The 27,703-nt window shown below is 39.9% G+C and overlaps 1 protein-coding gene across 1 annotated transcript; it reads right to left on the bottom strand.

The window, feature by feature from the left end:
* On the bottom strand, positions 1 to 27,254 carry MDM1 (Mdm1 nuclear protein). Its single transcript, XM_063133909.1, has 15 exons — positions 27,179 to 27,254; positions 20,154 to 20,268; positions 18,617 to 18,972; positions 17,767 to 17,901; positions 16,737 to 16,913; positions 15,228 to 15,349; positions 13,977 to 14,076; positions 11,909 to 11,947; positions 11,378 to 11,553; positions 8,620 to 8,901; positions 7,609 to 7,736; positions 7,366 to 7,499; positions 6,329 to 6,581; positions 5,016 to 5,084; positions 1 to 1,492 (listed from the first exon to the last, which is right to left on the bottom strand). Exons 1-15 carry the CDS (start codon positions 27,194 to 27,196, stop codon positions 1,377 to 1,379), a joined length of 2,220 nt encoding a protein of 739 aa, XP_062989979.1. The 5' UTR covers positions 27,197 to 27,254; the 3' UTR covers positions 1 to 1,376.
* Between the last annotated feature and the right edge of the window lie 449 nt (positions 27,255 to 27,703).

The following is a 27,703-nucleotide window of genomic DNA, read 5'->3' as shown; positions in this document are numbered from 1 at the left end:
ATTTTAAAACACATACAAACCTCATTTTTTCATCATACAAATCTAACAATTTAAAAATAATAATAAAACTTCCATCACTTCTTTACAAACCACATCTGCTTAATGTTAAAATGCTGAGGGTGATCAGTGGGTGGAAAGAACCATCTCCTGGGTGTTCATCATAAACTACAATCTATTCTAGCTTTAAAAAACTTTTTACAGTAATGTCAGTAGTTCAGAAATCCTAAAAAAAGAGAATTAAAATAGCACATCAGGACAACACCGTATTTTTAGACTTCAGTCCTTTCAAATTCCCTGAGTCTTAAGATGAGACAAGTGTGTTGATGGTAGTAGTATCTAAAGGTAAGATTTAAAACTGATTCTGGATATTTCTAACAAGGGTAATTGTGATCACATACACAAAACATGCTTTCTTACATCAAACTCCTGTAAGATACTCAAATCTACAGTACAATGGACTGAAATTTAAGATAGTGATAAGGGGTAAAGGGGAGTGGAGATTACTCTGGAATGTACATTGAGGAAAGGACCAGTGCCACACTGTATCACAGAACAGCCAAACAGGTTGACAGTAACGTTTGTGAATATATTTTACTTGGGCAACTTCATAATGGAAACTGAGACAATTTAGCATCACCAAGACAGAGCCACAAGAGCCACATCAATGTCATTATTGCTAGGACTTGAGCAATCCAAGCCAGGTCAAAAGCATGTTAAGTCCATGAGCCTGGTAGACCGGAGGAAGTGCCAAGACTCTATTGGAGCAAAAGGATTAACAATAATGAGTCCAGTGTAAGGAAAGTGGAAAGCTTTATGTAAATATCTTGGGTGGTATTAAGAGATCTTTGAGCTTGGTGAGTGCTAAAGTAATAGCTGAAATAATCCTGGTTGAGAGAATAATGAAGGTTGCAGGCAGCCTGTATCTATTTCAGTCTTACTTTACTTTTGGAGTTTTTAAAGCACCTTTAGACTTACATTACCTTTTAGCTTACTCCATGGCTGCACTGAATGTAGTGCTTGTGGTAAAGAATAAGATGATCACATTGCTGTCTGGTGCGATTTCTCCGTATATTGCCATCTTAAAACGTTTAAAATCTCATAAATTGTATATGAAATGGAAACATCATTTTGGCTATAGCGTGAAAACATTTTTAAATACTTTTGCAACAGTGTGAGCTCAATTCCAAGATCGGCTGTGCATTCCCACATTCTATCCAATACGCAAAGGGAATAGCGAATATCCAGCATTTCCAATAATCAGACCCTTTTACCAAGCTGACAGATGCAAACAATCAGAGGTAATCCCAAAATAATTTTCATAAATGGCTACTAAAATACCCAAGTACAAAATAGTTTGCAAATATAACAGAACACAGTCACATTTTGCCCCAGAAGTTCTCTTTCCTCCTCTGAGCTCGTTCTAGAACCTGAGATGCAAGGGAACTAGAAGCAGCAGATCGAGCAGATAGCTGAGACAATCGGTCATCATCATCTGTAAATATAACATGGAAGAACAATCCTATGAGTTGCACTGTTAATATGAAATATAACCAAAACATGCTTAGAGGCTTCTTCAATATAAAAGGATAACACCAACTTACCAACAAAAAGTATAATTACTTTCTATCCTTGGAAGTTAGGCAGACAAGCAGGGTTTAAAAAACATTTTCTGGGGACTGACTGTATTTACAAGGCACACCTTTTAAGTGCTTTCCTGATCCTAATCTTGGCTTTTTAAAAACAATCAGCATAGAAACTAGAGGCATTTTATTTTATTTTAGAAAGTCCAATGCATAAGCCAAAGACAATGACCATTTCTGCTTGCAATGAGTTTTAGATCAGGATTGCAAAACTCAGACCACCGCAAGAACCATTTTATTATCATTGTTAGTTAACCTGAGCCACACTTTGGCCATACTGTAGGCTGAACACAGCTTGCATGTGGTACACTTAAATTTAAAAGATGAAACATAAGAGCAGCATAAACAGAAGGGGTGAAGCTACTGGAGATTTTGGAGTGCAACACTCTGTATACTCATTCCAGCAAACCATGGCATGGGCCCAGAGGTATGCCTTAGCATCTCCAGGAACATGGCAAAGGATTGTGGGGTATATTCTTGATTCATGCACCATTTACAATGAGCACTCCTGCTCAACAGGCTGCACCCACTGGCTACCATATAATTGATAGGCTGCACATAGTAGGAGTAAAGTAATCCTACTGCAGGTTGCAAAAACCGACAGATGGGCATACGTTTACCCATGAACCATATGCCCATATGTTATATGCTGATCAAGTCTACTTTAGTTCAATTTGATCAAAACCCATTGTTTCCACTGAGGTACTGTTTTGTAATGAGACATTACCAGAGCTTGCTGTGTCTTACTATAGCTGCAAACAATAGCTCTCTAGCAAAATAGCACAGAATCATAGAATCATAGAATAGCAGAGTTGGAAGGGGCCTACAAGGCCATCGAGTCCAACCCCCTGCTCAATGCAGGAATCCACCCAAAACAAAACAAGAAGACCATTGAAAGGAGAGCTACCTTGATTAATTTATTTGCCTATTTTGTAGTTTGTCTTAATATTTGCCTTACATTTTTAAAGATCTTGTCTCAACATGCTAAAAAGAATTTATGGTACATATGTAATTAAAAAAAAATACAAACTACCAGCAACAGATGTGCATTGAGGTGTCGAGGCTCACTACTGAAGTCTTGCACAGTAAATGTGAGCATTTAAAAAAGACGTCATTGGATGCAACTCAGATACTTGCTCTCCTGCTACTAATGATTTATGTTTTAGTAACAGAGCAGCAGTTTGACAACTGACCTGTCATCTCAAAAAGTGTGGTCAGACTGCAGTGCACTGATGAAGACCTGGTGATTTGAAATACTTTCTGTAAACATTTATGGTTGCTTTGCTGAGCAACTTGCTCAGCCCACACACTTTTCGGTCTTGATAGTTATTGCATGCTGCTAAAATGGTTAACTGTTAGGTGGCCTTTCGTAGAAGGTGCATGAAGTTTGAAAGGCAGAGCAACCGTTTCTATGTGCTTTGTACAAGCATTGATTAAGTCTGGGCAAGTGTCACATTTCCCCCTTCTCAGTTAGTGCCAAGGGATACTGTAAGCCTAACTATTCATCTTGAATAATAATTCACAGTTAGCTCTGAGATGCTAAAACCCGCAAACACTGACTTCACCACCTCATTTTCATGCAAGAAGCCAAAACTCTCCACAAACCATGCCAAGCTGCACAGTCGGAAAGACAGCTACTTTTAAAGTATTTCCTCTTATGAGGTTAACAGGAGGGCTGCGTCTCACCAACAGCTTCCCATTTGAAAATGATACAGTACAGTCAGCAGATACAAGTTTTATTACCTCTGAAATGTGATTCTGACTTCAGTCCATTTTTCCACTTTTTGTTGTCATGAAATTTTATAACCCATGAGCCTTAAGAAATTCTGTGCAGACTTAAATGGCTCTATTCTCTTCCCCTTCTGGGCCATGGATGACAGATAGCATAATCATTCAAATTGTCTGCCTGTTTGGTCTTATTTTCACTTTTAATCTTAAAGGTGAATTTAGGGAAGCTCACACAGGTTGAAATACGTTGATCAAAATGTTGATCAAGGGAACATTGCAATAATGGAGTACCCAAACCCACTTCCAAAATGCAATCTGCAGAGAAGAGATGGCAAGGAAGTAGCTGTTTAATCAGTTTCTGGTTATGGGACTACTACAGGTAGCAAAGATGGTGTTAACATTTGTAGTCTTTTAAGTCACTATGGAATTAGTAAAATATGCTTTCCCCATGCACTTATGGTCTTGAAATAGTAGAGCTCAATATTCTCATTTTAAGATAATGTTAAAACATGGTTTAGCCTGATGAGAAATATCCACAGCAAGCCTTGGTCTCATGCGTTCCCCCTCCTCCAATGTGGCTGCAAGGAGGAATTCAGAAGTTTTAGCTTCTGTTTTAGCTTAAGCTTGTCAACCCTACAGTTTAGGGTTCCAGCCAGCTATAGTGAGTTGTCATGTTATCTGAACCCAACACGTTTTCTGCAGGGTGGCTTATTTTTCTCGAACAAGCCACCTGAGAACCCATGGCTTGTTGTAGGGTTGTTCATACCCATGATGGGTTGCCATGGTATTTGAACCCAGGAGTGATTTTATCATGGGTTGCTGGGATCAGCTACAGAGCCACTTGACAAGAGCAGCAAAAAAGCCCGTGCCATTCTTTGCCACCTTGTAAGTGCCACATCCGCCCTCCCTCACCAATGCCCAAGCAGCACTTTGGAAGGATTGCCACTTCTTCGCCACCTTTTAAAAAAAAAACCACCAAAGTTTGGGAGTATGCAAATGTGGCCACATTTTTTTAAAAAAATCATTAATTCCCTTTCCTGTTTTTTCGCAAGTGCGCAGATTCGCCTGTCCGTATGTGTAGCCTTGCCTTGTCAATTTCTTTGTATATTTCAGCTGTCAAAGAGAGCCCTGAAGTGAAAGAAGTAGGTCCACCAAAATGGGGGTGGGGAGGACAATATCTCTCACTTGGCAATGAAAATCTCTCACTATTAAATGTTGAACTAACACCTCCCATTCAACACTTCCCCAAGTCTCCAGCAAGTCCAGAAAGGGGAGATATTGTCTCCTCCCACCCCCTGAAGTACAGTAATTGCAGCAGTAACTGCTCCAGGAAGGAACCACAAAAAGCAGGGAGGGGGAATCTTGACAGTAACCACACAAGTTTATATTTTTCTAAAACTTTGGTAGGTTTTGTAAATGCAAAACCTACCATTTTAACTATACCAAAAGCACATAGAAAGGATATACAAAATCACTGTGTAAGATGTTTCTATTAGCACAAGTAGGTATCACAAACGTATTTTTACAACAGCTTTTGTATCTAAAATACTCAAATAAAAAACAGTAATATTATTTATCACTTATAAAGTGTAAGAAAATCACCAACTGATTTAGTTATATTTAACACTGATAAAGAGAAAAAAATACCTTCATCATTATAGTTCCTTTCCTGAAGTGGTAATTGCAACCAGCTCCTTTGTGGACTTGCAACATTGCCTAAAAGAAACAGCATACACTCATTGCATTTCACTGAGTCTACAAAAAAATTATCTCCTAGCAGGAAAGCAATTTGAAATTTTCCTATTAAATACAGAATGGCAGACATAATTTTTTAATCTTATTTTGATCTCTAAAGAGCATTCCCCCAAAACCTTAATTCCTCATATTAGTGTTGAGATGAAGAAGAATAAGCATATTGCATATTCAGAATGGTTTGAAGAGAATGCTGCCATAATTATCCAGAATAGTTCGCTTACAGGAAAGGTGTTGAACCTCTTTTAGCTTGAGGGTTGAATTCAATTTTGGGGGTGTCTTCACAACGACGCATTACCGCTCCCTCCTGGTGAAAACCCACAGAATTGCAGCTGCGGGGTGGGGGCAAAAAATTCCTACGGCAGGAGGGAGCACAGGTTTTCCAGTGGTCATCCGGCTCACCAAGCCCGAGTCCTGCCCCCTTGCCCAGCCTCCCTGCGCTTCTGCCAACCATTCAGTGGCGGCAAGCCACATCTTGGTGTGAACTTGAAGCAAGCTCACCACTGACACACAGAAGGACGACAGTGGTGCCCTAACAACAAATTAAAAAGTCGCGGTAAGTCTGCGACTTTTTTAGCGCACAGCTTCAGGGAAATGCCCAATAATGGCTGCGAGTTGGCAGCTGCATCTTATAACCGACATGGCAATACTGTGCAGCCACCATGGGGTAGGAAGGGCGTATAGTCAAGCCCTTGGAGAAACTCTAAAGGCTCGCATACCAGTGGTGGACAGGGCTGAAGGCAAAAGAGACAGGGCCAAAAATACCAGCACGTTATCTTAAACCTCTCACTGCCAGTAACTAAGCATTGGGAGAAGGAAGGAACTGCACTAGAGCTGGGAAACCACCAAATGATTGGTGGTTGTGGAGAAAGGGCGTGGCCATCTGAGGAACCCTGGAGGGCTGGATTGGCCCCCAGACCTGAGGTTCAAAACCCCTGACCCACAAGTTCACGATTTGTCACTGCCTTCATTCCACTCCCAAATCGAACAGCAAATTTCTGCACGTCTAGGCAAACAACTTTCTGTAACTGCTTGTTGTTTTTCAATGTGGAGCCAAATTGTGGAGTATTAAGAGATACTAAGGTATTTTTTCAAAGTATTGATCCAGTGTAATTAAAGTATCCGTTGTTGCTGTCTTTGAAAAAGAGAAGTGGCTATTGAAATGTATGCCCATCTGAATATAGCGTGAAGGTGGAAAGGAAACCAACCATTATGTTGAAACTCTGGATTTCTGAGAGTTCCTTGAATGCGGCATAATGGGCTCCAATAGGGGAGAGCCCGGTCCTTAGCAGACTTTAAGCCAGGAACTATTGATGTCTTGTCCAAATGCACTGAAGTTGGAGGGACTTTTACACCTGCGGTATCTTGACTGGGCCACTGATCTTTCCGTAAAGGGAAAGGGTCCAAGGTTTTCAGTCCAGCAGCTGAGGAATGCCCCAGTGATATAGTTTCTCCTTCATCCTGAAAGGCCAATGGTTATGTTGTAAAGAATGCTCTGTTTGCAGTGTTACTATGAACACTACTGTGCCAACGATGCTCACATGACGTTCAATACCTTCTTGTTTCCAAAAACTTTCCGTAGTCCATTTCTGAGCTCGTTAGCTATGTCTAACTACAGACATATAAAATAGTCATTTTAAATAAGTCATGTTACAATGACAACTTCCACATACGAACCACCTCAAAATAGTACATGCATAAAAGTAAAAGTGAGTAGCCATGTTCTTGTTTTTGTCTGATTCACACAACCCGTTTGGATGGCTACCCTAACCTCACTAACCTATTTACTTTGAAGCAGCTCATGGCAAATGATCTCTTACAGAAAGGCTCCAGAAATCCTCCAAGCACTTCTGGAGCATAAGTGACATGCCGCCTTATGGCTGCTTCTGAGCATGAATAGGTGGTGAGCAGATCGTTGTGATCCTGCCCCCACAACTGCCAAAAAAGAATGCAAAAATCAGTTCTATAAGAATAATGTCATTAGGACATAATAAGTGGAGTCTGCAACAAACTGTTGTAGTGTGGAATGCTCCAGGTTCCAGCCATGCCTTCTTCCAGGATACTTTTTTCAGCAGATTTTCCAGGGTTTGCCCCGGATGGCTTTGCAATGGCAGCTGTGTCATGTAGATAGCTCTAGTTAATTATCCATTTTTACTCCATGGATGTAAAATTTTAGAAGCTTAATACAAACTGTAATTTTTAAAAAAATATCTGGAGGTGTTTTCCTAGACCTCCAGTGTCTTACCCTGTTAGATTTCCTTTTTAACTCTTCTCTTGAGACTTGATTACTGGTCAAGGCATGCTTTTCTGAAGTCTCTTCCCTAATGTGCAGTGATGATGAAGACTTCACTTTAGGCGGAGATACTAAAACAGCACCTCCTAAAATAACAAAGAGTGCAACACATCTTTGCTAATGCTAAATTTTTAAAAAAATCATGTGTATGTTTTTTTGAGATTATTATTTTTAATGAACTATTATTTTTTTTACCAGCAGTTGGTGTTGTAAGGTCATGATGTGTTCTTTGGGCTCTTAATAGTGGAGTAGGAAGCCTTCCACCTCCTCTTGAGGATACAGAAGAAGAATCTGTCATATCACCTGGAGCATTCATATTTTCTCTGAAAAGTGACACAGCATACAAAAACATACATGGTAAAAAAGTAAACACCCTCTCATTACTGGTGGCCATAACTACCAATTATTAAAATCCACAGCCTATTTTGGCTGCTCCCACAATAAAAGGAATTTTTAAGCAAAATTCAAGCAGAAACTCAAGCAAAGCAGAATAAAAATCACAAGAGATCTTTCAAAATATTATTCACCTGCACCATGAATTTTGTGTGGTTCTAGTTTCCACAACTGTTTGAAAAAGACTAATTTGGGATTTCACACCTCTAATACAACAGAATGATTTCTGTACTTATTAATGGTTCACCCAGAACCATTATAGTTCTATAGATTTCTAAATTGTTTCCTCCTATTCACCATTATCTAATCTACCTCACAGGGTTGTTTTGAGGATAAGATGGAGAGGATGCAGGGTTATTCATTTTTTGTATGTTTAAGTTTACTAAATAGCACAACTAACATCTGCTTAATAATGTTGTGTTAGTGCAAATGTAACATCAAACCATGTTATAGTGCTACCCGCACATCTGGCGCAACTTGCTTGTTTAGTAACTTCCTAGTTTTCAGCAAATCATTGTTCGTCACTGCATCCAATTTGGAAAACTATGGCTTACGCAAGCTATGCAAATCCGGATTGGAAACTAGAGCCAACTGGCAGTTTCTGAATGAGTAGCTCTGTTTGAAATTTAGTAATACACAAATTCCAGCACAAGCCACCTGTCATAGTAAATTCTAACCTTACTCATGTCAATTGATTACATTTCCCCATTGCATACTGGAACTAGCACTGCCCTACTTAAAAACATTGCATGGAATTGTCATTATTGAATGGCAGTGTGGATTTGAAAAGGAAAAAGGCTTTTAAGTATTTACTCTTGCTGATTGTCTGTATTGGCATCTTTATAATTTTTTTCCAGTTCTTTAATCTCTTCCAATTCCTGGTTCTTTTCTTTTTCCTCTCCTTGCCCTAATGCTGGTGACTGATTTTCTGGTTGTTGATCATTGCCTGGTTCACCCCAAACCAGACGCCGCTTGACTGGAACAGTGGCAGCATCTGACAAGCCGAATTTCCCAGTGTTGTTCTGTTGGAACTGCTCTGACAATTCAGATTGTGGCAAGATCTTAGGACCTGGAGAGAGCTTTTTCTCAGGAATCCTGTATAAGGAGAAAGAAAGCACTACATTAAACTCAAGATTTCCTCTTATCTATTTGAGCTTTATCACACCAATGTTATACTGTGCAATCACTGCGAATTGCATGCAAAGGCCTCAGAAGTTTTCCACCTTATAATCTGCTTTGATTGTGAAGTACTCCCATGCATCCTGCCTTAATTGTGCTATAAAGCCAAAATTTACCCTATTTAGCCCCTACTTTTTGAGCATATCTTCCAAGCCGCCACTGGGGTGCAGGAGCAGGATTTTAAAGAAATGCTTACATCTGCGTAAGCTTTAAAGATAAAGACACCAATATTGGCACAGTAATAGATACTAAGGAGAGCTTTAAGCATACCAAATTTGAATTAGATTGGGTCATCCATTGATTTTTTATGATTTTTTTACATTTCCCTCCTTAAACTCACTTCCTGGTATGCAAAGGATCGCTGTCGCCCGGTAGCAAAAACAACAACAACGGAGAAAGCTTAGCGCTACGGGGATAATCTGAGGGAAGCAGGTACGTGGGATGAAGCTTACTATGTATCTAAATTCTAGAAGCTTACTAATTCAGCTCAAACATATGGTTAATAGTATATCAAAATAGATAGTTTTATATTTCAAACATATTCATAATTCAGCTTGTAGTCAATCTGCTATATTTAGTAAACTATGGTGTATATGGCCAATATCCAAAGAACAGTACAATTAATTCTATGTGGCCAAAGGGGCTTTGGGCTGGAAAATCACAAACAGCAGGCAAGATGCTTATAAAACTGAGGACACTTTCAAAGGAAGTTTGCAAAATGATACAGGGGTCTTTCACTTAATGTGGTGTTGGACTGAGAGTCCAGAGATCTGGGTTCTAGGCCCCACTTGGCCATGAAGCTCACTGGGTGACACTGGATCAGTCACTGACTCTCAACCTAACTTACCTCACAGGGCTACTGTGAGATTACAATGGTAGAGGAGGAGGAAGGACTATGTAAGTTGCCTTGGGTTCCTTGGAGGAAAAAAGGCAGGATACAAACATAACAATAAAATAAATGAATACAAATTAAAGAAAAAAGTCAAAAAGTCCATGGGGCATGCCCAAATCTTTTAATGAAACTTTTAAAGTAACTCTTTGTATCCCAGCCTCTGTACATGTATGTATGTACCAAGGTCTGTGATTATACTGTAGGTGTAGACCTTAAGAGCAACAGTAGCCTGCTACATATTACCTAACTCCACAGATAAAAACAGTGCCTAACATGGAAGTTTAGGCATTTGAGGTTCCCTATAGGTATAGTCTAAATACTCTAATAATATTCTACTGCTGGATCTATTTTCCTTTCTTATGTCATGCAGTATGTTTCTTTGTAGCAAATACAGCACAACTGCCTTCAGAAAACTCATACCCAGAGTTTGAGTGCAATAAAAAGATGTTAAGCACTTAAATCCTATTCAAATCAATAGTAGTTAGGCTGCAATCCTATACACATTTACATGGAAGTAGGTTTCATTGAAACCAAAGGACTTTACTTCTGAGAAAACATAACTATTCACATAACCTCCATAGGGAAATATATGGCTCCTTCATTGTTCATTTTTAGGAGAACCTTAAATACATTTTTATTTTGATATTTTTATGGAGCCTTGTTTTAGCATATATCTGCTGATGTTATTTTTAATGCTGATGTGCTATGTTACTATTGTAATAGTTTAGATTTTTTGTCATTGTATTTTGCTATTGCATATATAATCCACCTAATGGGGGTAGATACCCTGAAAGGTGGGATAGAAAACTGTAAAAACAACAAATATACAATAAATCCTTGGATTTGATTTTCTCCTTTGAAAATCAAAATTAAACACTATTCAGCATGATTTTAATACCCAGAAGTAATAGAACAATCTGCAGAAACAGATTTTCGTGCTATGCTGATCCTTATTTTACCACTAATGTAATGGAGGAGAAAAAAAGAAGAGAATTTCATACCCTAGCTAAGCCTTTTAACACCCCTTTTGTGCAGCAGTTTGTGTGGGCATTTATAAATCGCCCCAAAAGTCAAAGTGCAACACCAAAAAAGAGGACACAAACTTGCATAAAATTTGCAAATAATAATTTATATGTAAATCTAGAAAAAAGTCTTATAATTTAAAAAGAAATACAATAAATTACACCATAGTGCAGAAGACAGTGAGTAGGTGGTGTGGGCCTGCCTGTTCAACCTGCTGCCCAGGTGTCAACTGTTGATGGGCAACAGTTCTCATGGTTCTTTGTCAAACTGGAATGGGACAGGTCGGCCCTTCAAATAGAGGACTGCTCTCTGTAAAATAAAAAAGGACCCATGACCACCATAGGAGCAGTCCCATCTGAAATCAAAGCTATGCGATTGGAAGATTAGAGGCTTTAACCACAAATCATACTGAACATGTAACATTTAGAAAGGAAAATGTTTGGTGCAAGTTTTCATTTTCCACACAGAATCCCTTACCCTGCTAGATCTAGCGCTCTAACATTGTTGCTCATGGTTTCTTCTGCACTGGAATCCGAGGACAAATCCCAAAGCCTGTTGTTATCTGACAGAAGCTGATTTAAATGATCTCTGGAGAAGTGCGTTCCCCGTATTCTTTGCCTGTAAGCCTCTGCTTTCTCTCGAAGTTCTTTCACCTGGGTATGAAGATTTGATAGGATTGTTGGGTTTGTTTTTTGTGTCAGCTATTAGTCAGTGAATAGAAACAATTAACAGCCGAGCAGCACGTGTCACAAGCAAATGCATGACTAGTCACAGCACCAGTACTGTAAAGAGCCATATGCGTACTTATGGGGAAAGAGTGCACAGGCATTTTTTAAAAGAAAGCATGTTTTTCAAGCAGTCAAGCCAAAGCACGTTTGTCAATAAATTATTCAGCAAGCATGAAAAGCGCACCAGCTATGCATCTGCTTAGTACTGCATTGCATTTCCTTTTGAAGGTTCATAAATTCTGTAATTGCTCCAAGCGGGAAGAACTTAGATGCAACAAACCTCCATATACCACATGGTATTTAGGGTGTTTTGAGAACCCTAAGGAGAAGAATACAGAATATTTTTTTATTGAGAAATAATGTTACATAAATGTGTTTCAATCAAAGCATATAACGATCCATTTCCTTCTATTGGGTTTATAGTGTTATTCTGCCTCCTAGAGTTCAGATTACAAAAATGTAACTTAATTTCCTTTAGGCTTGTTTTGAAATATGGCATCCCTAATCAAAAACCCTACATGGATCCATCAGTTTGAATACTGATTCTGACCTTTGCAGTATTCAAGTATTGCAGATACATTTGTATATTGTTAGTCACTGCAAACCACAGATCCCCTATTTTTACAGGAGCATCATCATTTCTGCAGTACCAGCTTCCGTAGTATCAAAGCATTCAAACTGCTAAGTATTGTGTTAATAATCAGAATTAGAAAGGCATGATGACAGTTTTCACTTATAGGCAATATTCTATCATCTTTTATTATTCGAATGTATTTCACTGAGTCGTAACAAAATGGAATCTTAGTACATAAACATATTCTTCAGACAAAATAAGGTTTAAAGTAGGATGCTGAAAAATATGATTCATATATTTCAGTGAACATAATTACCTGTATCTGCAGCACAATCTGCTGCTTGTGATTTGACACAAATGATTAATGAGAAAGGCACAGTTTACTTAACATTTACAAATAGCAAGAACGCCAGTTATCGGAACACTTGATGGCATTGTGACATTTCTCTATAACAGACTAGGACATCAATACCCCCACCTCCAGTGTGCCTGCTAGGCACACAGAATTGTGTACAAGTAGGAGCTGCTGCCTCATTCTCTACAATGTTTATGCATGCATGTTGTTGAAGAGAAAAAGACGTCTCTGTTTTTGCTGAACTTGTGCACCTCACGTGCATGCTGTATATGCCACTCAAACAGTTTCCTGAATCTCATGTGGTTGACAGTGAGCAAAGAGATCCCTTCCAACAAGAGAAGTCCAAATAAATGAGCTTTTCCCCCTTGTATCAAAAAAGCTGCAGGGGACATTCCTATTCAGTTTTGTAAATCCCTAAATTAGGCTTCATGACAAAATCCTACTGTGATAGAATGTATGTGGCCCTATACAATACAATGGCATAACTAAAGCATACAACCAACTGTATATTAATGCAATAGAGCAAAACATAGAGTACACAATGTTCTATGTTTTAAAACAAAGATTTGGAAATGTGCAACTTTAAGAAACATGCTATTATAAAGCAAATTTTGTGTGTGGAAATTAATGATGAAAAGAAATAAACACTAAAAGAAGAGAGATATGGTTGCAGCAACTATACACCTTAGGAGGAGGCAATGGATTCTGAGAATGCCTGCAGTGAATTATGAAAAGCACAAAGAACCCCCAAGTTTCTTCAATGAAGCAGGAAGCAGCATTTATCCCAGCAGGACATAGACTTGAGAAGCTCCTACTGTGATTATGAACTATCCCACATTAATTTTTCAGAAGCCTAATTTAAAGTGAATTTATACTAGAAAGAAAGGGGGAAAGACCCTTACAATATGCTTTATAGTTTCTGACACGACTGCTTTCAGACAGCTGCTGTATTGGGACTGCATCATAACCATACATTCTCACATCATCAGCCTTTGGAGAAAAGTCTGTTTGGGGCTGAAGCTCAGTCACCCTTGTGTCAAGTGTGAGGATAGGGAGAACCCCACTGAGAAGCCATCCAGCAGTTGTTTTTTAGTTTCTGGTTTATTCAAAATGTAATGATAGCAAAATGAAAGTGTTTATGAGCAGATACATGGAGAGAATATCAGCAGAGACTGGAAACCTCAGCTAGCAGTAGCTGTAATAACAGCTGTATCATATTTAGCAAATTTTGTTTGTTCTATACTTCAATACCCTGAAGCATCGTTTTATAATATTTTAATATTGACTTATGCAGTAGCTAATATTAAAGCAATTACACACTGAACTATCTTCGATAGATCTGAAAGTCTCAATTCCATCAAAAAGTAACATTAGAACATTCAAATAATTTCTATTAATGCTATTTAAATGTCTGCTCACTTGATCAGGTATATTTCTCCTGATACGCAACCAAGCTCCGTCTTTGTAGATATACTGAGCTGGAGACAAGAAATTCGATCTGTATTCCGTGTTCATTTTCCTAGGGAAAAAAAGTTGGCAGGGTAGGGAGAGACAAAAATTATTGTGTTATTATCTAGGGAAAATGCCGCTTCCTTCCTGGGAAACAAACATTAGATGAAAGAAGAGAATCCAAACCACTGACAGGGATTGATTTTTAAAGAGAGAAATACTGGACCTCAAACCCACGAGGAAGTGAAATCATCTCCCCTGGAAGACCCTTCAACCCGTCTTCATCAAGGCTGGCCCTTCCCTTAGGCATAGTGAGGCAGCCATGTCAGGCAGCAGATTTTGAGATGTCTTAAAAGGGCAGCAAATTGTTAGTTATTTAATTTATATTATTACTATTATTAATAATATTTTTAATGGTAGGGAGGGGAGAAGCACCTGTGAGATTTTCTTGCTCAGGCACCAAAAAAACTTGTCTGACCTTGAATACTATGTACCTTGACTTGAGGGGGGGGTGAGGTGGTCCATCTCAGGCAGAAAAATATCATTGGATAGCTCTGTTTATCATACTGCTTAATATATTCCAACACTGAGCTCTGGAAATAAATTTAGGTTCCATGGAACAAGCTCCTATGAGCCAAATCGACCAGCAATCTCTCATGTGTGTTTGCGAATTTCCCAGTTATTTCACATAGGTTTATGCATGAACATCTCAGAAAGCCCCACTCTACAGAATATATGAAATCTCTTGCATTCACAGTTTTGGAATAAATCCAATTTCCCCCTGCAGGATGCTGGATTAAATGAACTCCTTGAATTTCTGTTTTAAAACTCTATGATCAATTGCCAATTTAACATAAGGAGCTGATGTAATGTAGTTGCTAAGAGACTGAGATATGAGCCAAATAGCCTCTGGTTCAAATCTAACCTCTGCTGTAAACTCATGAAGTGACTTAAGCAAGCCATATTCTCAAGAGTACTGGGAGGCCAGGAGCAGTGAGAAGTTTGGAGGGAGGAGAAGCATTCAGGCTGGGCAAGCAACTTAGGGCATGGGCAAACATTCCCTGAACACATTTCCAAAGCTGATTTTACCCAAAATAAACACAGCAATAATGGTGGTATCAGCGCCCTTTAAGAACAGGTGAGTATTTTATATGTACAATTTCAAAACACAAAGAGAACTGGGTGCAAGACATATTGCAGTCTAAGATGTATTTTACTTACCTAGAACTTCTATGTAAACAAAGTGGCTTATGTTTTTGTTTGCAATGTTTCTTTTTTGTTTCTGATTTGCTTTGCTTTGATAGATTTTCTGTTGTCTTCAAAAATGTTTCCGTCCTCTCATTCTGAGGCAAAAATAATGATAGAAATACCTTATTAACTAAAAAAAGAGATGCTACAAAATCTAGTTCGATAAGATATTGATCTTCAGTCTGAACATTTCTAAATATATTGGCAACCAGTGATGAGGCTTCCTTAGTGCAATTATAATTGTAGATGATGATGATGATGATGATTATAGTTTTTCCTAAAGAAAGCTTAAATCTGGCTGGGACAAATTATTGCCTGTGATTCCCTCCTTTCCATTATCACCGTCGCAGCATAATGTATTTTTTTAAAATTGGGATCCCCTGTTTGTTACACCTACTGATTAAGTTTGTACATAATCATGGCCTCCCAAATTTTATCATTCAACAGCTGCTTAGAAAATTACTAAGGAAATTAGTCTGAACATTCCAGACTCAGTTCTGTTCCTAGCCAACCAAACCCAAATGGCTCAATTCCCACATCACACCAACCCATGAATTAAGCGTCTAAATGTAAAACAGACAAACCATAATTGAGAACTGCTACATTCGGACAATAAGCAATAATTCACCAAGAAGGGAAAATCCCAAGTGCCCCCCAAGTGGCTAGAAATTGGGGGGTTGCAGGATCAGGACCAAATTCCACACACAGCCTCTCCTAGTTGGAAGGCAACGAATCCACTAGAAAACTCTCAGAGGAGCAAAAATCCCAAGTACCCCCAAAAGGGGAGAGTGGCTGAAAATCCTTCAGGGTTTGCAGCATCAGGACCAAACCTCATAACCAGTCTTCTCTACTAAGGAGGCACCCAATGCACTATGAAAACCCAGCACTAACTGTGAAAGCAGCGAAAAACCAAGCTATACCAAAAAGCAGGAGATGCCTATAACACCTTGGGGTTTTGCAGGATTGGGCCCAGCTATACTAGAGTGACCAGATACAATAGAGGGCAGGACTCTTGCAGCTTTAACTGTTGTGATGAAGATGGAATTTCACCAGGTGCTGCATGCATACAAATGACACCTGCTGAAATTCTCTTTTCTATACTACTGTTAAAGATTCAAGAGTCCTGTCCTTCTTTTCATATGATCACCCTATGTTTTCTTAAATATGGTTTGGAGTGCTGTTTGAATTGAACCACTGCAACAGCAGTAATGCCCCAAACACATTTGTTTTTTAAAGAGAGAGCATATAAACAAGACAATGTCTCAAAACACTAGGGATCAATAAAAAGATGAATAAAATCTATGCTGCGTTATATAAAAACTCTGGTTCTTTTTAAAAAAATATTACAGCCTCCCAGTACATCCCAATATAACCAGTCAGCAGGCTGAGAATCTGAGGTGACTGTATGAGGTTTAGCGTTTCATGTATCAAAACTATTAAGTTTAAAAAAATTAAAATTAGTTAACTAAAAATCTGTAATACCTTTTCTCCAGAGATTTGTACAGGCTCAGATCCAGGACATTCTCTTTCTTCCAAACAGCATCTCTGTTTCAATTCTTTCATAGGGGGTGAAGGTTTGAAACTCCTTTCATACTCAGTTTCCGGAATAATGACAGGAGACTTAAAGGGGGGGATGGACTGACTTGCACTGTGAATAAACTTTGGTTCAGAAAAGATGTTAGCTTGGTGGTTTTTAAAGCTAAATTAAAATTCCTGCTGAAAACAATGAGACTTAACTGTGCTTAGCATTGCTAAATTATAATAGTGCCTTTCTATGAATTAAGAAGGCTCCACTTTTCAGAAATATCATAGGGTAGTACCTAAGGATGTTCCAGTGCTTGCACTAATGATGTTGTGTTAGCATGACTCATGCTTGCATAACATAACTTGTACAACTGAGAAAAGTGGCGCTACTGAACTAGATGGACCCTTGGTCTGATCCAGCATGGCTCTTTTTATGTTCTTATGCTGGATGTCAGCAGGAAATTACTGTTCTTCCCTATTGCACTAGTTACATTGCACTGGCATGTGTATATGCTAGCACAATGTTAATAGTACTAGTAGGAGTGCACCACTGGATACTTCCCTTAATCTGGTGTTGTGGGACTGATGTAGCTGAATAAGCACAAGCCATGTTCCTTAAAAGGTAACTGTATAGCTGTGAGATTCCACCTAGTAAAATATTTTATACTTGAACGGAACAATAACACATGCTTTTTCATATCGTATACTACTAGCATTACATTCTGTGCACCACTGTTTAATGTATCGAGTCTGCAAACCTATGCAGACTTATCTGGAAGTAAGCTTCACTAATATTCCAAGTAAACCTGCATAGGATTGCACTTGTACATATAGCAAAATTATTTTATGAAGACTTAATCTCTATACAAATCTACTCTGAAGAAAGCCCCATTGAACTCAGCTGGGTTTATTTTTTTAAGTAAACATATACAGGACCACCTTTACACACACAAAAATGCAATAACTTTTTAAATCCCTTGACAGTTACCTGGTCTGCTGCAAGTACTGGAGAGATTTTTTGAGGGGTTTTCCAAACAAACTGCCTTTGATACTCAGAACTTCTGGGGAAGCTACTTGATCGTGGAATATTCATGCCTGCTTTCCTCTGCAGAACTTTATTAAGCTGCCAATAGATATTGACAATAAACGTAGGAAAATGTCACTTTTTTCATCTAGAAATGTTTGAACCTTAAACAACCATTATAAAATTAGCATGGATATTTACATGGGTGAAGACAAGGTATACCATCACATTCTATAAGCATCTCTGAAATCTATAGTGTTTTTAGCTAAATATTGCTGTTAGTATCAATATAAAATTGCTACTGATTTAACAGGAGTTTGACTTAAAAGTATAGTTTGCTTGGCAGGATCATGAAACTATTAGCCTGCAAATACCAGAGGGTTTATTTCTAATCAATATGTGAAACTTTAGCCTTCTTTACACATGCTGAGTATACCTCTTTGTATACTGTACTGCAATCCTCCTTCTATAGATATCTCTACCTGCTCTTTTCCTACCCCCTGCTTCTTTCACCTCATCTGTCCCGGGGCTGTTTTGCTTGCTTTGCCCCTTATTAAAATCCAAGCACCTCGGCCAATGGCAAGGGAAGGTCTTTCTGTCACTCCTAATCATCTGTAACATTAGGCCAAATCTGTGCCATGGTCTTCAACACCACTACAACCAAATCCCTTACTGCATTCTATTGTTAAGAGTTTTAACGAAAAGCCATTTTAAACGTTATTACACACAGGAATTCAGTTCAACTACTATTCTTATTTGAGTCGTGGCTTTTACTTGCGTCATCAAAACAAAACAAATTGTAGCAGTTCCCTACCCCGTTGTCTCTTTTTCCTACATCCTTTTTGGTAGATGCTGACATTCTATTTTCATCCACTGAAGTTTTGGGTGGTGATTTCTTCCTTTCTACAAGAGCTACAGTTGATTCAGTTCTGGAACCTGCAGAGTTGGAATGCATTTTCTCAAGAAGCCTGGGCGCATCAGGCGTCTTAATTGTTTCCTGATTTATATCATCTTTGCTGTCATTTACGTGCAACTGCAGTGGCTGGTGAAGTTCTGATGATGTAGCTTTTTCCGAATCGTTGTCCCCATTCCACTCAAAGGACTTCGAAACCTGTGTGTTGTAATAAGGCACTCTTCTCTTGGAAATAAAATTTGGTTCTTTGGAGATTCCTGTAATACATGGAACATAACATCTATTCATTCTGCCACCCTCCCACTCCTTCCGCCATTCTTTTCATAGTAAAATAATCCTCAAAAAATGTGACTCTTCTAAGCTATTGCGACATTTGTCACTATTTCCTGCCGTGTGCAGGAGAAGTTTCACAATAAAACACCCACCAGAGGGCACTGTCCCACTACACTGAAGGGGCCACGTGGTCACTGCTGTCTTCCCCTTTCTCCCCTGTGTGATTCATCTCATCCCTATCATGGAAGAGAAGCAGGAAGCAAGAGCGACGGTAAGGAAATGTGATTCCCCCCTCCCCCCGCAAGAGTTGAGTTGTTGAACAGAATTAACCACCTCTTTACAATCAATACAATATGTAACTTAAGAGTTATCAAGCTTAGCACTAAGAGATCATACTTCATTCATAAATATCATTGGATCCATATTGAAAGTTAGTATCTGAAAATCAATTAAAAGCACAATTGCCACCTCAGAACTCCCTGCCCATCCAACGACCTGTCAGCAAGAGCCAGGCAGGGTTGGTGGAATGATGGAGGCCTTTACAATGCAATTTAAGCTAGGTGGGCCTCTAAGTCCATCTAGCTTCTTTACCTCTCAGTGGGTGACAAATGAGAGGCAAGTGGATCGAGTGGATTCACATCTCTCATTTCTACTCCCGTCCGCCCAGCACTGTCCCGCTTGCTTTTCTCCTTCTCTGACCCTCTTCGAAGTCAAGGAGCCAACACGGAGCTTTCCTTGGAGGCTGCAAGAAATAGGGAAAATCCGCTTTTGGATTTCCCCCTCCTGAGGTCGTAGCAGGGACCATAGTATCGCTCTCCCTCTCAGGTTCTCTCTCACACACTTCTGATCCTTCCATTTCCATCACAATATCCTCTTTCATGCCCATATACATTTTCCTTTAATCACAGAACTTTATCATGTGACTCTGCACTTTCCTTCATAACTTCTGAAAGTTTTTGTTTATTATTGAGGTAAGTAGTAACTAAGTATCGATCATAAATTTATTGCTGTGTAAAACATGCATCAAGACTATGAAAAAATGAATTGTGTTTACCACTTATTACTAAACTCTGTATAATTAATACATGCAAATCAATAACTATAATAACTATTTTTCTAAAGCACTGCAGAGTCAGAGAATGACAGAAGATGTAGTTTGGCTTACCAAGTTCATCTGATCGAAGTCCAGCCCACTGGCATGTTTGCTCACGTGTAGGGCTACAAAGCTTAGATTGATCTGATTTTCTCCATTTGAAGTTCCTCTTGTACTCGCTCAATCCCTACAGTAAGACAAAATTTGCAACAGTGATTGATGTCACATTTCAGCACAGCCCCCATGGGACCTACCTTCACAACAACTCTGAGACAGTAAAACCCTTCTTTCTTATTTCAAAGCAGTTCATTAACTCACTCTTAAGAAAAAGGGGCCGAAAGTAAAACCACTATTATTATATACTGTCCTGATTTTTTTTAAATGAAGAAAAGATAAACTGTTTTAAAGATAAATTCTTTGATGGATACTACTACTGGTCGCAATAAATTGTATACCAGAAGATCCATGACTGATCGCTGGATTAAAAGAAACAGGGGGGGGAACCTAAATGCAACAGCAGGAGGGTGGGGCTGCAGAGGATGGACACATGTAAACCTTCTTTACACACAGTATTTTCCCAGAGTAAATTTCCTTCCCTGCAGCTGTTTTTTGCTTTGAAGGGGAATATATCCACATGCATATCTGTAGTCTTCCTGGTATGGCAGCATTAATTTTATTATATATACTACCTAACAGCATTTCATTTTGGTAGGCAAGGTATGTGTTGAAAATTGTTTATTGCAAGGACACCTCTGAATATTGTGACTGTGTGCACGCACACATACATACACACTCCCCAACAATATTCTCTAATGGAATCTCCTTATTGAGAACTGGGTTACCCTGTGTTAGAGGGGTAGACTCAAAGAGCAATGCTTTATGTTACTCCCATGCATGAAAATTTAATATTAGTAGAAAATGGAATGAGGGCAAAAGAGGGAATTCGGCTAGTATTCAGATCCTATACAATATATCTAATTGGCAACTTTTGACTTACATGGGAGAGAGCAAAGGAGTGGAATCAGTGAACACCAATGGAGCAGGGGCTACCATTGTGAAGTTAGGCTAGAAAGTTGGAAACTGGCTTTATATCTAATAAAGGGGTTTCAAAACAAAAAGTTGTCTATTCCCAGCCCCTAACAGGAGTGCGCCTCCCTCCAGAATATTGTAAGCTGTTTGGGATCTGAATACTAGCCCAATTCCCTCCTTTATAATATTTAATTTTCATGAATGGGAATGTGGAGTAGTGTCTTCTTGCATCTTTCTCCAAATCAGTGCCCTCATTCCACCCAAAGGACTTTGAAATCTGTGTGTTGTAATGAGGCATTCTTCTCTTGGAACTAACATAGGATTCTCTTGAGATGCCTGTAAAAATCATTCCTAAGTCCTTTTTGGATATTAGCATCTACCCAAAAAAGTCACTCTTCAGCTGACACTCCATTGCTCTCTACCCTACCGATTGACTCCCTAAGACACGTAACCTTCCACACATGCTCAAATGTCTTTCTTGGAACATAGCAGGCTGGAAGGGGAAGATTAGGGACAGATCATTTACTAATTACATCCAATCCTTTGATATTGTTCTGCTCCAGGAGACTTGAGCTTGTGAACAGATAACTTTCAATGGGTATATTGCTACATCACTGGCAGCAACTAAATCCTCAAACAAAGGCAGGCCCAAAGCAGGATTGCTTTGTCTGGTTTCTGCATCCCTTAATGTGGAGGTGGTTGCACTCCCTAATTGTGGAATTGTTGCTACGGCAACCCTAATTAAGAGTAGCTGCCTTCAAGTCTTATTGTTCAACATCTATGTCCCTCCAATTACATGCAATTCTGGCAAGAAAGCCCAATGGGAAGAACTAGAACAGTATATTACTCATACTGAGGCAAAGTTTCCATCAGCACAGGTCTTTATGGCCGGTGACTTCAATGCCCGGATTGGCCCCGATGATAATATATTAGCAGAATCTCGACATCTTGAAGGAATTGATCACACATTAGAGAAATCTCCATATACCAGACATTCTAAAGATGCTACAATAAATTTTGCTGGCACATGTCTAGCTCTTCTTGCATGCCAACATAATAAAATTATCTTGAATGGAAGCACCCCAGGCGATACAATGGGTGAGTTTACCTTCATTTCTTTGTTAGGGAGTAATGTGGTTGACTATGTCCTTGTTACCCAGTCATTTACCGTATTTCTTCGATTCTAAGACGCACTTTTTTCCCTAAATAAACAGCTCTAAAAATGGAGTGCATCTTAGAATCGATGGCGTCTTAGAATCGAAGCAATACGGTAAGAGGAAAAGAGGAAGCTCCTGCAGCAGCCTCGAGCCATGCGAGTGAGGAGGAGCTGGTTGGGTAAGCGCCTGGTTTTTTGTTAGTCAAATTTATTCGTAAGTCCCATTGATTTCCATGGGACTTACTCGCGTGTCGTCGTCCCCTGGTGCACAGACAAGTAAAGAGCGGGACTGGAGAGTTAAGTTTACTCTTTGTTTCAACGCCCCCCCTTCTTCCCGTACAAACGGCGGTTTCTTCTCTCACAGAGGGAAAAAAGAAAAGGACACAATCATTAGAAGAAAGTGCGGAGGGGGGGAGGAGGTTGGCTGCGCGGTGAGGGAAGTATTTCTTCGATTCTAAGATGCCCTTTTTCCCCAAATAAACATCTCTAAAAATGGGGTGCGTCTTAGAATCGATGGCGTCTTAGAATCGAAGAAATACGGTAGAAGGGCAGTTCAAGCTTTTCATGTTGATGATTATACAGAGAGTGATCACTATCCTTTAGTGACATTAATTAACCCTCCCTCAAAGATTCACTTGCCTATTGGACCTCCATTATTGGACTCCTCTCTGTCTTGTGTGAGAAGGATTAAATGGACCAATAGGACAGAGGGTAAGTTCATCTCTTTTAAAAAATCCTCTGCCTGTCTTCAATTATATGAAAATATTCTAGTCTCTACTTGTGAAGGAAAGCTGTACCATTATGAGGTGCTTATTTCTGATATCCAAATGAATCTAGGGACAGATAGTTCTCTGGCTAGTGCTAAATATTATAGGAATAAGACCTGGTTCGACCATGATTGTATGTTGCTCAAGAAACAGATTAGCCAGGTTTATTCTATATACCGTAATAGGGGTGATAAATGTCTTCCTGAAGTGTATTATGAACTGAAACGAGAATACAAAGCACTTATTATTCGAAAGAAAAGAGCTAAAGAGAGAGAGAAATGGAATGAACTACTATATGCTACACAAAAGAAGGATAGCAAAATATTCTGGCAAATTGTCACAGGGACTCTGTCAGAGCAACAAGAACATCCTGCTTGTTGTATCTCCAACTGTGAGTGGGAAAGATACTTTTCTGCAATTCTCCAGGATCCAAATAATTTCTTAGAGTTCAGTTTCCAACTGTCCCCTGATGTCCCAGAGTGGCAATCTGTCACTCATTGTTGAATTGTCAATTTGATCACTGAACTTAAATCTGGTAAAGCTCCAGGCCCAGATTCTATACCCCCTGATCTTTTAAAATTTAATCCAGAATGGTGAGCTCCCCTATTAGCAGCTCTATTCACTTTTATTAATAATTCTGGAAAGATCCCAGATATCTGGAGTAAAGCGATTATAGTCCCTATTTTTAAAAGAGGTGACAGGACCAATCCAGCAAATTATCGTCCTATCAGCCTTCTCTCAGTCATTGGGAAACTTTATGCCAGGTATTTAAAATGTAAGCTTCTAAATTGGATGGAGGATAATAATATAATAGGTGAGGAACAGATTGGGTTTAAAGCTGGCTGCTCAACCTTAGACCATTGTTGTGTATTAGCTCACCTGGAAGAGAAATATACCTCATTTCCTGATGGTAAGCTTTTTACTGCCTTCATCGATCTTAAGTCTGCCTTCGACTTAGTTTCAAGGGAACTGCTATGGTCTAAATTATACAAAAGTTCTATGGACAAGTGCCTACTGCTTCTCATTAGATGTCTGTATAATCAGACCTCTTGTCAAGTCAGACGTGGGCAGTAGGGACAACTTTCCAATTCAATACTGGTTACAAGAGGTGTATTTTGGCCCCTCTTCTTTTTAATCTATTTTTAAATTATTTGGCTTCTTATCTTTATAGTGTTGATTCCCATGCTCCCAAATTGTCCAACACCAAGGTGCCTTTACTTCTGTATGCTGATGATGCTGTACTGTTATCACTTTCTAGAATTGGGTTAAAACGATTACTCTCTGCATTTGGGACCTATTGCTCTGAGAATAGTTTGACTATCAATTATAGCAAGTCGAAAGTTTTGGTGTTCTCTAAAACTCGGAAGCAATACAGATGGACTTTAAATGGTAATATCATTGAGCAAGTTGCCCATATAAAATATCTAGGGATACAAATGCAGAGCACTGGAGCTTGGTCTGAACAAAGAAGGCAGACAATTAATTCAGCAAATTCTAGTCAGCAGCTGATCCTAAGATTCTTTTTCATGCAAGGTGGTCAATTCATCCCTTCTGCAATTCAAATTTACAAAGCTAAGACTCTTGCCCAACTTACTTACAGTATTCCTATTTGGATACTGGGATTTAATGCCCAAATTGAAAAAGTCCAATCTGTATTTCTTAGAAAACTACTGGGCCTCCCTTCCTGTGTGGGGAACGCAGCTATTTATCTGGAAGTGGGTATTAGATCAGTTGAATGCAAGGCATGGATCGAGGCCTTTAAATGGCGGCTACGGCTACACTTCCTTGCAGCTCCTGGTAGCTATCTCTTTTTACTGCTCTCAGATTCCTATGTCATTGGATGAGAGAGATGGAGAAGAAGCTACTTAGACTGGGCTTCTCTGTGGAAGCTGTAGGCAACTATGGGCTCCAGAAGGCCCAATCTCTTGTTGTTCAAAGACTAATAGATCTAGATCTACAGCATTTAAGAACTGCTGCTAACAAATCTTGCTCTCCGCTGCTCTACAATAATTTTAATAACTATGGGCTCACTGCAGCTTTATAAGGGGTATAAGTATGATAAATAAATAAATAAAAATAAAATAAATATCTGCATGCTTTAACCATACCCAAGTATAGGAGAGCATTTACCCTTGCTTGTTTTAATGTGTTGCCATCAGCATTACTAGAAGGATGATTTAGTAAGATCCCGGTTAATGAACGGATATGTCCCTGTGGTTCTGGAGCAATAGAATCTGTTGAACATGTCATTTTGCACTGTAACATGTATGAGGAATGCAGAAAAAAGTTAATCTTTCCTTTATTAACAGCCTTTTCTGGATATAGCCCCACAACATTGGTATTAATCTGTTTAAGGGATGTGTCCTCCCATATTACTGAAAGGGTCTCTAAGTTTCTCATGACCTCAATGCAAATTAGAAAAATAACATTGCAATCCTTTTGAGAGAAGCAACTCACCAAGCTGTATTTTGTTTTTATGTCACTTTTTATCTATCCTTTGTATGTTTTGGTGTTGATTTTGCTGGTCTGTGACCGTAATAAATAACAATGAATGAATTGCTCTCAACATGCCGTTGTTCCTGGAGGCCAATCAGCATGCTCAGTTCTCCTCCACTATTTTGTCATCTCCTTAATTTTTGAGAGGATAAGGATTACTTTACATATTCTGACATTCATACAAGGAAGATACTTCCAGGTAGGAACTATGAAACCTGCATGTAGGTGGTCATTTCTGATTATCTTACACACCTAAGGCACATGTACTGAGAAGCTTCAATTGATCATTACCAGCAGGAATAAAAACCTCATGCAAAATCAAACATGATAATCTATATGCAGGCTTCCCGCTAATTCTTTTATAGAATGGCAAATGTCTCCTATGTAGGATTTTAACAGCGTTTTTCAAAGAGAAAATACAATAGCAATACAGATATACTTCATTTGTCTGAGCATTTTTTTCCTACTCCTTCCTAAAAGATATCCCATTTCCACATTATTTCACACCTTCTTGATCTAGTAAATCATGTCATCACTTGTCTGAACCACTACAGTCTGGAGTATATATCCTAATATTTCTTTACTGTGTACCTCTCATAACTGTTGCATCCTGAACTGCCACCTTCATTCCAGCAAACTTCACCCATGAAGAAGAGCTCAACATCAGCAATCCTACCACCTCTCCCAACCCAAGACATTTTGATGTCTAAGAGAACGAAAGAAAAAATCCAAATGGCAACCCCCACAATCCACCCACCTCACCCCACTCCACAAGCACACACAAACTTCCACAAGGAAGTTCTCTAACTTGCTCTTAAACAGCTTGTTTTAGTGAGCCTTGCTTCAAGGGGATTGCAACCCAGGAAGCAGAAATGTCATCTTCTACTCAGAATGGTTCCTAAAATCTACTGCTACTTGTGGCTTTCCAGATTTTTGGCCTACATCTCCCACCGTCCCTCACCATTGCCTACAAAGGCTAGTGCTAATGGAAGTTGAAGGTTAAAATATATGGAGTGCCACAAGTTGCCTACCCGTGATTCTACTGCCTGGGATCGTTCTTAGCTAGCATGGCTCATCCCCCCTCCCCTGGCCAGTTCGGTTACTTTTAAATGCTGCATTGCAGACACATGTTCAACGGATGGAGCTTTCACTATTAGTTCATCCACCTCCGTTCCAAATAGGGCACTGCCTGATGAAATTCTGCCTGGCACGTTGCTATGAAAGACACTGGAGCCCTGGCTGTGAAAAAAGCGCCAGTCCCAACACTTACCACATGTCCCAATTTCCCGTGCCAGCTCATCCCCACTGGTGCCCACATACTAACTCAGAGCCCCAAATGAACATATTGGGACTGGCTCACTGCCACCCCACTGTTTATGGGGCCGACCTAGCGCCGCTCATCCTCTAACCCCAGCCTTGGCTTGGGCGCAGGGTTTGAGTGACAGCCAGCAGCAGAACCCGATTGGCTGGCCACGGTGGAATGGGACCCTGAGGCGACTTATAATGGGCTTTCCCCAAGAAACTGCTGGAGCCACAACAGACTGTACCAAGTACCCGGCAGGGGGGAGAAAGAACGAAAACCGAGCACCAGGCTCTGAGGGGAGAAATCTCTGGCTGAGTAGAAAACGGCGGAGGCGGCTGCATCTCACCTTCCAGCGCACGGGCATGACTCCCCGCCTGGCAGTAACGGGATCCGGGCAGCAAGGTTCTCCTGGACGGTTGCGGGGCCGGATAGGGGTAGTAGGGAGGACGCGGTAGTTGTAAACACTCCCCGTTTCCTTGACGAAAATACCCCTTCCCCCCTCCCAACGCCGGGCCTGGGCGCCTCAAACGCCTGCGCGAGGAGCCACCCAATCAGAGCCTGCGGGCTGGCTTGCCTTCATCTCCGAGGCTTTTCCCCTCAAGCTATGCTGCGGGGAGACGGCGTGAGGCGGGGGAGCTCTTCGCCTCGTCCCCCCACCCCCAACCTCCCTTCTCGGCTGCTAGAGCTACTTGGGAGCAAGCAGGCGCTCCTCTGCCTCCAGTTGGCCGCCTGCGATTAGAGTCTGCCTCCAGTCGTGTATCTCGGCCTGCGGCAGGGAGAAATAGAGAGGAAAGACGAAGGAGTCTTCTCTCTTTCTTTCCTCCGTGCAGGGATTATTTTAATCCTCGGCTGTTAGTGCAGGGTGGTGGTG

This window comes from Elgaria multicarinata, chromosome 9 (genome assembly GCF_023053635.1).
Source record: "Elgaria multicarinata webbii isolate HBS135686 ecotype San Diego chromosome 9, rElgMul1.1.pri, whole genome shotgun sequence".
Classification (NCBI taxonomy): Eukaryota; Metazoa; Chordata; class Lepidosauria; order Squamata; family Anguidae; genus Elgaria; species Elgaria multicarinata.
The sequence above is the reverse complement of the archived record's forward strand: the minus strand, read 5'-3'. Positions and strand labels throughout refer to the sequence as shown.

What these genes read in the sequence shown, in the direction of transcription:
- MDM1 (XM_063133909.1), bottom strand. An exon ending in AATACAGACAATCAGCAAGA is followed by an intron (nt 7,737 to 8,619) that starts GTAAATACTTAA and finishes GTCACTTTTCAG; the next exon opens with AGAAAATATGAATGCTCCAG. An exon ending in AAGGAACTATAATGATGAAG is followed by an intron (nt 1,493 to 5,015) that starts GTATTTTTTTCT and finishes TTATATTTACAG; the next exon opens with ATGATGATGACCGATTGTCT.